Source organism: Rhinatrema bivittatum, chromosome 6, assembly GCF_901001135.1.
Source record: "Rhinatrema bivittatum chromosome 6, aRhiBiv1.1, whole genome shotgun sequence".
Taxonomy (NCBI): domain Eukaryota; kingdom Metazoa; phylum Chordata; class Amphibia; order Gymnophiona; family Rhinatrematidae; genus Rhinatrema; species Rhinatrema bivittatum.
The window spans coordinates 196,920,970-196,937,382 of record NC_042620.1 but is presented as its reverse complement, the minus strand read 5'-3'; the positions used below and the strand labels follow the sequence as shown (position 1 = coordinate 196,937,382).

Here is a 16,413-nt window from a genome sequence, read left to right as displayed (position 1 = left end):
CCATATGTGCCACTGTTCTATGTAAAGCCCCTTATCTCTGTTGGGCAGTTTATCGTTATATGTAAACCGGAGTGATTTGTAGTCTCTATAAGAACCTCGGTATATAAAAATTAAAAATAAATAAATAAATAAATAAGGGAAAAAGCATAGGATGGCTTCTACGACCACGTCCCAAAGTAAAGGACATCAAACAGCATTGCCTGAATTATTAAGAAGGCTCCTTACCCAGTAAAAATGTTGCTAGCAGTAATTTGTTATGGGTTTGACAGTTGCTTGGTTTTGATTGTAAATATTACTGCCCTTATCATAAGGCTTAGGGGTAACTGCACATAGCAGCAGTTACTAACCTTGAGAGCAACATGGGGGTATCCTACACAGAGTGGCAGATATTAGCATAAGAAACTTGCTGGGCAGATTGGATGGGCCATCTGGCCCTTTTCTGCTCTCATTACTATGTTACTATTTTACTATGTATTTGGATTTATTACCCTCCTTTTTGAATAAAAAATTCATCCAAGGTGGGGTACAACATAATAGAGCTGTGATTCGGCCGAACCTTTTGGTTCGGCCTTCGTTATCGGCCCGCCACAGGAAATTTCGTTTTCTCATGGTTCGGGCCAATTTTAATTCAGCTGCCCCTGAAACAAACTGAAACCCGTGCCAACCCTTCCAATTTAATTAATTAGAATGGGGTTGTAAAAACCCCCTCCCCAAAAAAACCCCCAAACCCACCCCAACCCTTCAAATTTAATTAATTGCAACCCCCCACCCTCCCAACCCCCCCCCAAAACTTGCCGAAATTCCCTAGTGGTCCAGCAGGGGTCCCGGGAGCGATCTCCCACTCTTGGGCCATTGGCTGCCAGTAATCAAAATGGTGCCGATGCCCTTTGCCCTTACCATGTGACAGGCTATCGGTGCCATTGGCTGGCCTCTGTCACATGTTAGGAGCAATGGATGGCTGGCGCCATCTTAAAAAATGGCATAGGCCATCCATTGCTCCTACCATGTGACAGGCCAACCAATGGCACCTTTAGCCCTTGTCACATGGTAAGGGCAAAGAGCCATCGGCGCCATTTTGATTAGTGGCAGCCGATGGCCCGAGAGGGGGAGATCACTCTCGGGACCCCGCTGGACTACCAGGGACTTTCGGTAAGTCTTGGGGAGGGTTTGGGCAAGTCTAGGGGGGTCAGGAGGGTGGGGGTTTGCAATTAATTAAATTTGAAGGGTTGAGGTGGGTTTGGGGGTTTTTGTAATGTGCCCTTTCTCCCTCCCCCCAAAACGATAAGAAAACCACACAAAATTTTGTGGGTTTTCTTATCGTTTCGTCGCCCCACCGAAACGTTACAAAAGTAGGATAAATCGTCTCTATTTCCTATTTCATCAGAAACGAATGCACATCCCTACAACATAATAGAATGGCAGCATACAATCAGAGAATAGGAACCACTTAACAACGCTAAGGACTAAACTTAAAATAAATCAACAATAATGACTAAATTTTAAATATATAAATATCATCTCAGCAAAACAATAGGTTATAGCTGCACACTCAGCACTCAAAATGGTATCAGGCAGTTTACTGCAGTTAAGTTAGCTCCACTCGTAGAGGTTCATTGTACTGTGAAACTTTTATTCCCTTTATGGCATTTGCTTTTACTACAAAATATCAGGATAAAATTAATTTTAATTTTTAGCTTAATATGTTTTGTTTGATAATGGGCAATCACAGATTTCTGAATTGTGTACATTGATTACTGCAGCATTCATTCAGTGATCTTATTTTGTAAGTGCTGCAAAAGCTAGGTTGGACGGTTCTGAGAAAATACCTTTTGCAAAATGCTTACAGATCTTACATCTCTCTTTAACTTTCTAATCACTTCAAACAACTGATGAAAAGCACCAGAAAATGTTCAGTGTCCCCTCTTTTGGCAAGCTGGTTATACTCAAATATACAGTACATGAACTTATTACTCTATAGCATTGGAATTATTTGGTAATGCACTGTGCCATTATGCAATAAATATTGAAAATTTCAATTTTATTACTAAATGAAATCAGAAAAGTCTGGAATTTTGACGTGCACTCTACCAATGAAATGTATCAGATTTAATTGTCCTGAGAACCAATTAGGCACCATTAAAGCTGACATGTCAGTGTGATTGCCCAATTCATGTCACAGCTCTCTTGAAACTTGCAGAAAATATTTTCCTACATCTAAATCAGAACTGAAAAGTTACTCAGTTTCTGGCGAAACTCTTTAGACTTTCTGGCACCTCTTATAATTAATTTTGCATCTGTAGTGCTGCAAGAAGCAGGATTACAAATATCATGGTGCACTGAGATGTAAATTCAACAATCAAGTATGCCTGAAGTTCTTTCTCCTGACAGTTGGCAGGTATTATACGTTAGTAGACCATACCTGCTATTCTCTATTTCTGCTGCCTGATTTATGCTGTAGCATCATCTTTGTCTTTGCCTGGGCTAAGGAATTTTATGTTTTTCGTTACTTCCAAGGGAAGGAAAGAAACTGACCTCTTTCACGAACCACTGGCAATAAGCTGGTGCAATCCATTCTCTGGCATGAATACCACAGTCCATCCAAATGATCTTCTTTGGTTTATCTGATGGTTGACCTAACTGGGAAGCATATACAGAGCAGGTATTGTATGAATTATTTACCATTACATAAGAAAGCCTGTGGTCAACATCTGTTTCATACATGCAAATATGTACTTGTTATAGTGTTTCCAGAATTTGGCTTCAAAACAAGAATAATACAAAAGCGAGAAAGTAAAAGCAATCTCAGTGTTTTTTTTCAGAATATATCTGTAAACCCCTTTCTTCAGGGTCTGCCCTAAAAAAGGAACGTGGCCACCTTTGAATAGTGCAGAGCACGAGTCAACGCTTCCAGTGGGAGGGGCAGCAAAAAGGTATAAGCCCCAAGGGGATCGATTTCATAGTCTCTCAAAATAAACTCTACAAATGGGTAGTATTTCATAACTATGAAGACAAAAAAGTAAAAGATTTTTCAGTATAAAAACAGAAAAAGAGAGGTTTCACAGTTTCAACTGTTCATAAGCACCTTATGCCTTATGAATCAAATAGTAGGAAAACTGGGAGAGCTTGTTCCCTTTAGGATTCTTTCTCCTTTCAACACTCTTTTGGAATGTGAGAATCCTTCTCTTTCACTTCGAAAGTATAGCTAAATACCTGCTTGGTGTCTTCAGCCCTCCAGGCAAACTGTCCTGCTCGTGAGACACATGGACAATTGCTTCCCAGAACACTGCAGACAAAAGGACTCCTCCTGGAGTCCTAAAATATTTTGTTTAAACTCAAACCTAGAGCATTCTAAGTTTATAAAAATACATATTCTCATGCTTAGAAAATGTTTAATCTTTTGACTATAGAAGATAGAGCCCTTCTTCTAAAGCGGGAGAGCCATTCACTTGACTTTAACATTAATTTGTGTCACTTACCTTCAGGTAGTATATTGGCTGTAATTCATAGGTTTCTCCTAACTGATGTCGAGTCACCAGATGGTTGTATTCTTGCTCTATCTGCATCATCCACTGCTTAATCTAGTAGATATATGATGAATATTCATTATCAGTAAAGAGCTTCCTACACTTTTATCTCCTAACAAATGCAGAATGGACTTCAATTAGAAATGACTTAACTTAGTGATAGTTGCATTTTTATAGCCCACCTTCATTTCTGGCATCAACATATATATTAATCTGAACATGGTGATAGAAATAGTTGTCATAGACCATATGAAGTGATTACAATTCAGTATTGGCCTCATTCAGTTTTCCTTCTAAACAGTTTTTACTTTATTTTGATTTATTACCCACCTTTTTGAATAAGGAATTCACCCAAGGCAGGGTACAACAAATTAGAAAACATCATAGAAGTTGGATGGTATTGCAATGCTTCAAATATATTTTTTAAAGTTTTTATTATGAGTTTTTGTCTCTATGGTGAGCTTCTTTTCAAACGCTCTTTTAGCCCGCTTTCTCAGTGATTTACATCTAACCTGCCAATGCTTATGCTTTTCCTTATTTTCTTCAGATGGATCCTTTTCCAATGTTTGAAAGAAATTCTTTGGGCTAAAATAATCTCTTTCGCTGCACCTTTTAACCATGTCAGCAATCTTTTGGCCTTCCTCCCACTTTTTTTAAAGTATGGAATATATCTGGACTGGGCTTATTTATTTATTTATTTATTTGTTATTTTTATTATACCGAGTTTCATGATAGGAATCACATCAACCCGGTTTACAATTAACAATGTGAGTAAAGGCAGAGAGTAACAAAGTAAAGAACATTTCCCAATACAAGAACAAATATAGTATGAAACTTAACAAATATTATAACAATATTTTGGATGTGAGAAAGTTACAAAAAAACATGGAAAAATAACTTGGATATGAAAGGGGAAGAATTGTAGAACGACTAAACATGGTATTTTCAACATGGTACTTCCAACATGGTATTTTTAAACAATGTCCACACCTGTTGTACACTCTTAACCTTTGTAGCCGTACCTTTCAGTTTTTTTCTAACTATGTTCCTCATTTTATCAAAGTCTCCCTTTTGAAAGTTTAATGCTAGAGCTGGAGATTTACTTAATGTCCTCCATAAAGTCACATTTGATCACACTATGATCCCTGTTGCAGAGCAGCCCCACCACTGCTACCTCTTGCAGCAAATTCTGCGTTCCAGTAAGTATTAGGTCTAATATGGCTCCCAAGTCTCATTGGTCCCCAGAACAACTGCTCACTGAAGCAGTCACTTTTCATCTATTAATTAATTTATTTATTTAAAAAGCACTTATTACCCCCCTCTTCCTATGTTCAGAGCGGTGAAACAAAGACAGACGACAAAGAGGAAGGAAAGGCAATGCAAAGGTTCGGGGTGGGATCCGGTGTGCCAAGGGGTCATAGGAGAGGGGAGTAGAGGACTAGATAGTATTGCTTGCAGGGGGACAAGTTGCGGGTAGTCCATTGTCATCCTGGTTCGGGAAAGCTCTCTTGAAGAGAAACTTTATCTCGCGAATATGTACTGATGTTACAATTACCCGGTCAATATTAGGATAAATGAAATCTCCTATTATTGTTGTGCTGCAAAATTTGCTAGCTTCCATAATCTGTTAGCATTTCATTGTCCATCTGTTCATTTAGGCCAGGTAGACAATAGTATACTCCCATCACTATAGTCTTTTCCATCACACATGACATTTCCACCCATAAAGATTCTGCTGTGCATTTAGTCTCCTGCAAGATCTTTATTCTGTTGAATTATATGTGATCCCTAACATAAAATGCCACCCCACTACCAAACGTATCCACCATATCATTGCAATATAATTTGTACCCTGATATAGCACTGTCCCATTGGTTATCCTCCTTTTACCAGGTCTCTGAGATGCCAGTTATGTCTACCTCTTCCTTCAGTGCTATACATTCTTACTCTCACATCTTACTTTTTAAACTTCTGGCATTAGAGCGTTTTGAAGAACGTTTTTGTTTGTATTAATAATCTTCTTATCAGTTGACAGGAATCTTTAAATCTGGTGGCTCTTTATTTATAGGCATATGTGCTACTTTTGCTTTTATTGGATCCTCTCTAGCAGGATGCCCTAAGTCCTCTGTTATTTTAGCATCCTTCGAAGATAACTCCCTCTGAATCATGCACTGTTGAGCAACTGTCGGCTTTCCCCTATGTTCTAATTTAAAAGCTGCACTATCTTTTTTTTGAAGGTTAACATCTGCAAACTAGTTCCACTGTAATTAAGAAGGAGCTCATCCTTCTGAGGCGAGGGATGAGAGAGCGCCCCCTCTCACCCCGCCCCTACCCCCCTCTTCAGCTGCCACCGGCCTAGCCAGCCCAATGTCCCTCCTGTTTTCAGCCGCCGCCAACCTGGTCTCTGGCGGTGGTGGTGGCCCGCTGCAACCCGCAGTGTCTCTCAGCCTCGGTAGGGGCAGGCAGTGTGAGGCGGACATCACAGCGGTGTTCTGAAATATGCATTTTTTTTCCGTTTCAAATTTCTGACACCTGAAGCCTCACCCTGCCTCATTATAAAACCGCCCCTGAGCCCATCCTTTCAGAATAGGTTCCTACTGGTGCCCTTCATCCTCTCTTGATGCTTTGGGGTGTTCATGTACTGTTTTTTTACCTTCAAACAACTGCTGTTGGTGCCCTTTGCCCCTCTCTTGCCTTATGGTGTTCATGTGCTGTTTTCAACCCTTTTTCAGTGCTTTGGGGTGTTCATGTCACTATTGTTGGTGCCCTGTGTCGCTCTTTTGGTGCCTTATTGTGTTCATGTGCTACTTTTTCCCCTTTTTCTAATGCTTTGGAGTCTTGATACCACTATTGTTCCTGCCCTTTCGGTGCCATTGCATGTTAATGCTACTGTTTTGGTGCCTTGGGCTGTTCATGCCACTGTTGTACTGTTTTGTCCCTCTCATGCCTCCTGTTCATGTCACTGCTTCCCTTTGTCCTTCTTATGATGCATTGGGGACTTAATGCCAGTGTTGTTGATGCTATCTGCCTCCTCTTGTTGTCTTGGGGTGTTCTTGCCACTGTTGGTGTCACTTTTCCCCTACTCTTGATATTTTGGAGTGCTATTTCCTTTGCTGCTGATGCCTGCTTGCAAAATTTCATTAACTTTGGCTAGAAAACCCCAGTATTAGAGTTCTAAATAGGATGCATTGCTTTCCTTATTGGCTTTAGTGGAAACAAATGAAATGAATGAACTTGGGAACTACAAACAAACAAAAGGAATGAAAAATGGCACCCAAATGAAAATAACAAAACGAAGTGAAAACTTTTTCAGTGCATATCCCTAATGTTTCGTGTGAATTTCAAACACCTAATCTGTATACATTGCAGATTCATTTGAAGGAAAGTTGAATGAAAAATCTGCTGTAGTCGGAATGTGCAAATCATTTGTCCTGACTAATGCGCCTACTTTGCTATGAGCTGGAAGTCAGATACACACTGTGTCTTGCTTTTTAATATACAGAGAGGCTGATATTCAGTGTCATTTGTCCAACTAAGTTGAGACTTAGCTGGACAAACAGTGGGATTTGAAAATCCTGCCATGCTGCACAGCCCCGAGATAGCGATAATGTGTTATCCGGCTACCTTGGGGGTGGGGCGGGATGTTCTAAGGCAGAGCCTGATATCCAGCATTCAGGGAAAGTTGATTCGCAAGTTACAACTGGTTGAAAATACAGCTACTTGCATGTTTTTGGGGAAATCTAGGAGAATATCTGCTAAACCTCCATGTTATAACTCCATTGGTTACCTACAGTGGATCAATGTAAACTTAAGAATTTGGCTCTGGCTTTCAAGATTCTGAATGGCTTTGGCTCCCCTTCATTAAAGGGTTTTCTGGAATGGCATGAAGCTAAAAGAAACTTACGATCTTTCGGGAAGTGGTATCTCTAGCTTCTGCCAGTAAAAATATCTGGTCATTCTCGTTTGTGTAATAGATCTTTTTCAGCTATAATTCAAGGTTTATGGAATAGCCTTCCATTGGAATTGAGAGAAAACGTAAATTTAGTAAAATTCCACAAAAAGTTAAAGATGTGGTTTATGTCTGTTGACAATTAGATCTTTTTGTTATACAGATCTTGGGTCTGAAATTCATGCCAATTGCAGAATACCCTATCAATGACTGATAATTAGTCTTTGTTTGCTGTGTGTGTGTGTGGGGGGGGGGGGGGGGGGGGGGAGGATGAATTAGTTATGCTTTGGGATCAAATATGTACTGCTATAGTTTTTTAATTATGTCATTTAAATATGTGAATCTTGCATTTTGTTTTTGTTTGCTGATTTTGTTCATTGCTTTGAGTGATTGCTTCAGTCTGTAAAGTGATTCCCAAATGCAGTCAAATAAATAAGTAAACAAATAAATAAATAACTTTTGTACTGCTGAATAGCAATCTTAAAGTTAGCCGGGTAAAGTTACCTGGCTTACTTTAAGATAGCTGGGTATATTCAGGAGTGTGGGTGGCCGCTTAATAGCCTGACTTTAGGAGTCATTCATTAAATCATGTTAGGGCCTTATCACGTGTGTTAGGGCCCTAATGCCTGCGATAACACCATAACCCCCACAATAAATAATGCATCGCAAGATGCATATGCACATTTTAAAATGTTTCCCAAATAGGAGGCATTTGGGTGGAGTTAGGGCAGAGTAAATTGAAATGAGGAGTGCTTAGCGTTGCATGCGATAGCGTAATGCACGTTATCGTGGGTTTTAATGCCAGAAATAAGTACACCTTTTTTCCTGGCATTATACTGTGCGATATTCCTAAAATGGGGTTTGCGCTAAAAATTGCAAATACTGTTTCGGGCAGGAGAGGAAGAAGGGAGAGGGGAGAGGGAGAGAGAGAGAGAGCCTCTGAGAGGGCACACATGTTAGTCAACATTTTATACCACTGTAGAAGGGGCAACTAGTAACTCAAGGTGAGGTTTCGGTACAGGAACATCGGTATATAAAAATTAAAAAATAAATAAATAAATAAAATAATAGTCTAGGTTTTGGGGGCAGTTTTACATGCACAATCAGAGGTACGACCAGCTCAGTACACATCAGTGAAGATTTGATGTGATTTAGAGTGAGGAAAGGTACACAAAGATGAGATTTGTACATTATACTCTTGACCTAGCTTGATAACAGCTAGGTAGAGAGAGTGCTTCACCTCTTGGAACATCTCCACTCATCTGGGTAAACTTACATGCAAAACCAAAAAGACTATAAAGTCTGCTATCAAACTGTGTGCACCCAGTGTAATATAAAGTGCTGCAAAAATCTTGTTGAAATTATTGTGAAACCGCATCAGCAAGCCTGACAACGGCCGTGGAAACACTTGCCGTTCGGACCACTCGTCATTTGCGGTATTGGTGTGTCCATGCAAATCACTTGTTTTCAAAGAATTATGAACATTATAAGCTTTATCTGTTCCTCCATAGAGAGTTCATAAGCCCGACAGCGGCCGGTGTTTCGCGATCGGTATCGCTTCTTCAGGAGTCAATTGCAACAGATCATGGAACAGATGCTATGTAAGAACAGAAACATTGCATGAAACAAAAGTGATATAAAAAAAGTACTTAACTGAAGGTGTCACAGCACGCCAACCTTTGTCCCGGACAATTCCGTCTCCCAAAATCAATAAACTTCAGCGGGACAGAGTAACGCTAAAAACCTACCCTTTAAAAAGCCCGCGTTTTTGAGCACGTTGTGACGTCAAAACGTCATCCAAGAACCATTGCTATAGCAACAGAACAGCTGTGAGATAGATCTGAAGCCGAGAAATCAGACGTGATGACGTTACTTTGAAGTGACGCAACAAATTCAAGGATATCTTATGCTGAACAGGTAATGTACTATTTGACCCAAAAACGGTTCAATATTGCTTATTTATAAGAAAACTTGATATTCTACTGCTGAATTCAATCCATCGGGCTCAGCTGTAACTAAACGATGTATCCAGCGTTGTTCAGCGCGCAATAGCTGTGTATTGAAATCTCCACCACGCCAACTAGGGGTCAACTGCTCCAGTACAACAGATTTTAAATCATCAAATTTGTGATGGTGTTGAAGACAGTGAGATGTTAACGGGGCAGTCAATTTACCAGTGGTGATGCACAACCGATGTTCTATGAGCCGAGTTTTCAGGGCTCGCTGAGTCTTTCCCACGTACCATAGATTACATGGGCATTGTATTAGATATATCAATCCTGTAGAACGGCAATTTGTGAACTGTCTTAAAACCCAAGTAAAGTCTATTTTTGAAAAATACAGGGAAGATGTATCTATCATCACATGACATACTGTGCAAGATCCACATGAAGTGTGTGCCCCTATCTAAGCCATGGGTGGTGGGACCATTGTATCAGAGTGAACCAATAAATCTTTGAAACTAGAGTTTCTAGTGAAAGCGAAACGTGGAATACCTTGAAATTCATTATAAATCTGAAGTAAATGCCAATTTTGAGAGATGATGCGTTTCATGGTTGAAGTCATTGATGAAAATGGTAAGACGCAAGTGAGCACATCTGTCAACTCTGTCTGTTTTGGTAAGAATAACCAATCCCTGTGGGTATATTTCGCACGTGTGTATGCGCGTTTAATACAACGTGGAGGATATCCTCTTTTCAAAAAACGATCTGTCAAAACCGCAGCCTGGCAGCGGAATTCATCTGAGGTGGTACACAATCTCCTGAGCCTAAAAAATTGGCTCACTGGTAAATTTTCTTTTAGAAATCGCGGATGAGCGCTGGTAAAATGCAGGAAAGTGTTGGAAGCTTCCAACACTTTCCTGCATTTTACCAACACTTTCCTGCATTTTACCAGCGCTCATCCGCGATTTCTAAAAGAAAATTTACCAGTGAGCCAATTTTTTAGGCTCAGGAGATTGTGTACCACCTCAGATGAATTCCGCTGCCAGGCTGCGGTTTTGACAGATCGTTTTTTGAAAAGAGGATATCCTCCACGTTGTACATTACCTGTTCAGCATAAGATATCCTTGAATTTGTTGCGTCACTTCAAAGTAACGTCATCACGTCTGATTTCTCGGCTTCAGATCTATCTCACAGCTGTTCTGTTGCTATAGCAATGGTTCTTGGATGACGTTTTGACGTCACAACGTGCTCAAAAACGCGGGCTTTTTAAAGGGTAGGTTTTTAGCGTTACTCTGTCCCGCTGAAGTTTATTGATTTTGGGAGACGGAATTGTCCGGGACAAAGGTTGGCGTGCTGTGACACCTTCAGTTAAGTACTTTTTTGATATCACTTTTGTTTCATGCAATGTTTCTGTTCTTACATAGCATCTGTTCCATGATCTGTTGCAATTGACTCCTGAAGAAGCGATACCGATCGCGAAACACCGGCCGCTGTCGGGCTTATGAACTCTCTATGGAGGAACAGATAAAGCTTATAATGTTCATAATTCTTTGAAAACAAGTGATTTGCATGGACACACCAATACCGCAAATGACGAGTGGTCCGAACGGCAAGTGTTTCCACGGCCGTTGTCAGACTTGCTGATGCGGTTTCACAATAATTTCAACAAGATTTTTGCAGCACTTTATATTACACTGGGTTCACACAGTTTGATAGCAGACTTTATAGTCTTTTTGGTTTTGCTTGGTTTACGGTGACAAGACTATTTTTTGGTTCTTTGTTTTTTGTAAACTTACATGCAGACAGGCAGTAGGGACACAAGTTTACCTGTGTATCTAGTGGGAAATTTTGTAAAAGGCTGTTTCTGTGGGTAAAACTCTGTTTTACCTATGGAAAAGCATTTGAAAAATGCCCTCTAAAGGCTTGAAATTTAGCTCCTGTCCAGGGCTGTAGAAAATAGCTAGGGTACCAATTCAGCATGCTATCGGCTTTTATATGTGAGATTGTGTTCTGGGCCCTCTTCCTAAAAACTATGGAACCTCCCAAATAAGCAATTCCCCCGCCCCATGTAGGACACCCTCTCCCTAGAAACCCCAACAGTAATCTGCTCCCCAGATACAGTGGCGCAGTAATAGTTTATTTTATGTGATTAAACCGTTTTTCTTCCATTTAAGATTCATAGCGATGAGTCAGTAGTACCTAACTACTGGCTCAGCTTTCGGTAACAATCTAGTGTAGCAAACTCTGAACCATGCAGTTCAAAATTTGTGGTGCCATTAGGCAGGACCAGGCTGTGACTGGAAGCTGAGATGATAAAAGATGTAGTTTAATTTAGTTTAGTTTATTAATTCCTTAAACTGCCTTTCAGAAATAATAAAAGCAGTTAGATTGGACTCTCCTCTTGCTGAATCAACATGGGATTGTAGACAGACCCCCTCCCCAATTATTTCTGCCCTTTTGTGAGCTGGGGACGTACTCTGGGTGGGGGAGACCATTTAGGACAAAATGTTAAAAGTTTAATTGGCTACAATACTACCAAAAGACCACATGATGGCATGTGCGATGTGTGAGCACTGTAAGGCAGCTGATACTGTGATTTGGGAAAATGCATGCATGTTTCTTTAAAGGTTTGGGTTTTTCCGAATGGTTGCTGAAAGAGCAGTGGGCAGTATAAAAGGGGAAAGTTTGGGGGTTTTGTCCTTTCCTCCCCTGCCTTTGCTCAAATAGGGTGAACATCAGGGACTTCTAGCTATATGATTGCCTGGATTAGAAGCCCAGGGAGCCTCCAAGGGGAATGGGACCTCGCAGGTGCCCATTGGATGAGAGCTCTGATATAGGTAGGTTTTGAACAGCCCAGCATTCCCTTAGGGCTGAGCGAGAAAAAAGGACAGTGGAGAGGTTAACAGGTTGACCTATTTGGTCAGCAGTAGTGGCAATATTATAGAAACCCATGATTTTCTGACTTGTTCAGTAACAACATTGTAACACTTTTTCATTCATGTACATAGTGTTGGTAGGGTGAATATTCCCGAAAATAAAGTTGGAGGGCACTGTTAACCTGTCATTGGACGCGCGTTTTCCCTTACCCCTTATTCAGTAAGGGGCGGAAAACGCGCGTCCAACCCGCCTAAATGTGCAGCCAAGCCGCACATTTTACTTTCAGAAATTGGCGCCTACCCAAAGGTAGGCGCTAATTTCTTCGGGCACCGGGAAAGTGCACAGAAAAGCAGTAAAAACTGCTTTTCTGTGCACCCTCCGACTTAATATCATGGGGATATTGAGTTGGAGGTCCCAAAGGGTAAATAAAGTAAAAAAAAAAAAAGAAAAAAAAATTTGAAGTGGGCCGGCGGATGTCGGGTCGAAAACCGGACGCTCAATTTTGCTGGCGTCCGGTTTCCGAGCCCGTAGCTGTCAGCGGGCTCGAGAACCGACGCCGGCAAAATTGAGCATCAGCTGTCAAACCCGCTGGCAGCCGCCGCTCCTGTCAAAAAGGAGGCGCTAGGGACGTGCTAGTGTCCCTAGTGCCTCCTTTTGCCCGTTTTTACCGCCGGGCCTAATTTAAATACTGTATCGCGCGCACAGGCAAGTGGCCTGTGCGCACATCAGGAGAGCACTCTCCCACTGACTTTACTGAATCGGCCCGTATGTAACTTAGCCAGATAAGTAGCATTTTAAGACTTATCCATCTAAGTAGTGCTTTTTTCAGACTTATTCAGCAATCTTTCTTGACTGAATAAGCCTGAAAAGAGCTATTCAGATGGACAAATAGTGCTATTCAGACTTGTCTGGTTAAGCCACTTCTTAGCCAAATACATCTGAACATATCCAGATAAGTGCTGTTATTATTCATATAAATTTGAACTTGTCTATCTAAGTTGTGGCAAGGCGCGAATAAGTCAGAATGTAGCCAGATAAGTGTATGCAAATGATATACCTGCATATTTGTAGTTCAAATTTTAAAGTGATATGAAAATAGTTTTTAGACACATTTACCCCCATATAAGTCAGCTTTTATGCGTGTAAGTGAGGGGATTTTCTTACATGTGCATGGCAATCAAATTACCAGTTTTACCAATTAGTTTACCAGTTCGCCCAGTCCATCTGCAGGTCATCAAGACCCTCCTAGCTCCTCAGCCTGAAGTCCACCTATTTCACCCAGACCCTCCATCCAGTCATTTTTTCACTTTTAAGATGTTTACGATCACTTATTCCAGTTATAATGCAGGAGTAAATATATACAAGTAAGCTGTCACATTTTCATGTATTAATTGCTTATAAAATAGCAACTTACATAAATGTTGATCCCTTCCTAGAATGCTCCTGGCCTGCCCCTTTTTAACACGTGCAAATTTATTCTTGGATTCTGATTTACATGTGTATGTTGAGGTTCCTAAAATATCATATACTCATGTATATGCTATTTTACATGCATAACTGCTATTTTTTATGAGCACAACTTTTAAAATTTCACCTTAACATTTTTAATATATTCTTAGTACATTGAACAAATTGTTCTTTAATAGGCAAGTTTCAATCTGTTGACTTATTAAGACACAATAGGTTCTTTTCTTGTTAGAATTAGGTTGAGAAAAGACTTGGATACCCTTGTCCCCAGAAATAAAAATTGATAACTCTGATGATTTGATCCTGAGGAGGTGTTGGAGCAACTTTGGTAAGGCAAGCTTCTTATTACTCTTGTGTCCGTCGGTCTTCGACAGCTTCGCCCCACCTACCTCTCTCTACTTTCGGCTCCTCCTGCTCACCTTGGATTGATGGCCGCCGCGGTGTCTGCTTGCCGTTCTCTCTGGCATCCCCAGAGTGTCTTTGGTGCTGCCTCCCGCCATTCTCCTTCAAGGTACCTCTAGGGCGCACGCGCACACCGCCCTTATCTTTAACTCTATGTTGGCGTGAACCTCAAGGACGTCCCCCTGTTCTGACGTCACGATTTCTGGGTATATCTGCCTACAGTATTTGCTAGCTCGTCGAGTTAGCAACAGGATTCTTACGGATGGGATTCGCTCTCCATTCCTAAGCTAATCTGCCACTCCAGTGCTATCTGGAACTCTTACTACCCTTCGGGGTCTCTAACGGGGTATCTGCTCCTCGAGGGCCTCTTTGCTTCTTTCAGGTGCTATCAGGAAACTGGTACTCGCTCCTCGAGGGCCCATGTTCCCTGTGTCACTGCCTGCACCCTCTACCTGTCTACTTGGAAGAACTAACTTACAGTCACCATCAGTGAGTACAGAAACTATCTCTCTCCACAGTACTGCTTCACTGGAATCAGGTACTCGCTCCTCGAGGGCCTGCTCTCTGCTCCGGTGCCAGACCTCTCTGCTAGTGGAATCTCTGTTACTGCTAAGTGAGTACAACGTTACCGATTCTCTCTGCTCTAAGGGTTCAGTTACTCACTCCTCGAGGGCCTGCTCACCCTGTCTTGGAGCTTCTCCTATTTCTACATTGGGACTCTGAATGCTGTTCTTATTGTGTGCTCATAACTCTCTGTCTCTTTCCACTACAGCACTGCCCTGCAGAGGAACCGCTGTTCCAGCGTTCTGTGTGAGACGCGCCCAGCCAGGCTCTACAACCACTACTCGCTTCTGCCACCTCTGGTGGTCATTCAAACTGTTTAATAAAAGATTCAAATCTGTGTTTGTGTGTCCAGAGTCTAGCCTGACACCGTGGTCCCTCACGGGACTGCCCCCCGTGGGCATGGTCAGCTGCCACAGTGTCCAAGGATCCACCCAAACACCATTAACCATAACAATTCCACATTGTAGGAGGAACTTGATCTTGCTAACTTCCAATCAGTTTAATCCCTGCTTACCTCTTCCATTGGATGATATTTAGTATAGTTATAGCTGGCCAATGATCTGCTGTGTCTGCTGTGGCTCTTCATAGCTGGTTTGACCAACAGCTCTTGCACATCTTTTATCAGTACTCTATGAAGAGGGGTGGAGAGAGACAAAGATAAAAGAGAATATCTAAAAAGGATAATCATTCATTTTAAAACTGTCTAAATGATCTGACATTTTCTTTATATTTCTCAAAATGGAATCATACATCTGTTTTACTCTTTCAATGCCCTGTCCCTTCTTTTTAAATCCACAACTTTAATATGTACCATGCTGTGAGCAAACACAAATGTAGTCGGATGCTATTAGCTACTAGTTACTCTTGGAGAAAGATAAAATTAATGTGCTGCATGTTTATAGTGTGCATGCAATATGCAATACATGTAAGGAGCATGCAATCCTGCAGTAAATTTGCATTTCTTGAAGGTATGGTACCATATATCTAGTGAAGAAACATTTACTTCTGAGGAAAAGCATAAAAGTATATTACATGTTGAATATACCCTTTTTGATTTAATAATTTATTTCATAATATTCATTTTGATGCAACACTAGATGGTTTCTGGTCAATAAATCATCTGTAACTAAGGAGATTATACAACAAATCCATATCATCTTACTTTGGATGTATAAAATAATAAAACATACTGGAATGGAATTGAATATTGAAGCAGTTTTTCTTTCATCTGCTGCACAAGGGAGGCTGGGACTCTGACATGTATGTTTGCTCCAACATGGATATCTTCAGATAGGTGAGGCATCCATAAATCTAGCTGAGGGGAGGAAAGTATTGCAATGAATTATATTATACAAATTAAGTCACTTTTACAGAACTCTTACTCTTTTTTCATTTTTCTCCTTTCTCCCTCATGAGGACAGGTGGACATGTGCAACTACTGCTTTGCAGTAGGTTAGTGCCCCACAGAGAATTTACTCCTGGTCTGTGTCTAAGGGAAAACCCTTTAGGCCCACTTCAGACATTGTAGATTATCAGCATACTGCTCTGAATTTGTCATATTATTTGCAAGAAAAGCATATCATTAACCAGTTTTGCAAATAACATCCCAACTCTCAGGTTGCATGTTAACCTCATAAAAGTTATGTGTGCGCCTATGGAATCAACCTGTGAAATGGTACAGTGCAAT

General features: G+C 40.9%; 1 protein-coding gene across 1 annotated transcript in view; it reads right to left on the bottom strand.

Moving 5' to 3' along the window:
* LOC115093252 (carboxypeptidase O-like) overlaps nucleotides 1-16,413 on the bottom strand; it is a 77,675-nt gene that overhangs the window by 32,621 nt on the left and 28,641 nt on the right. The window contains exons 3-6 of the mRNA XM_029604925.1: nucleotides 15,917-16,041; nucleotides 15,241-15,355; nucleotides 3,477-3,578; nucleotides 2,533-2,637 (exon numbers count right to left, since the gene is read on the bottom strand). Coding sequence (XP_029460785.1) covers nucleotides 2,533-2,637; nucleotides 3,477-3,578; nucleotides 15,241-15,355; nucleotides 15,917-16,041 — 447 coding nt within the window. The remainder of the gene's footprint in view (nucleotides 1-2,532; nucleotides 2,638-3,476; nucleotides 3,579-15,240; nucleotides 15,356-15,916; nucleotides 16,042-16,413) is intronic.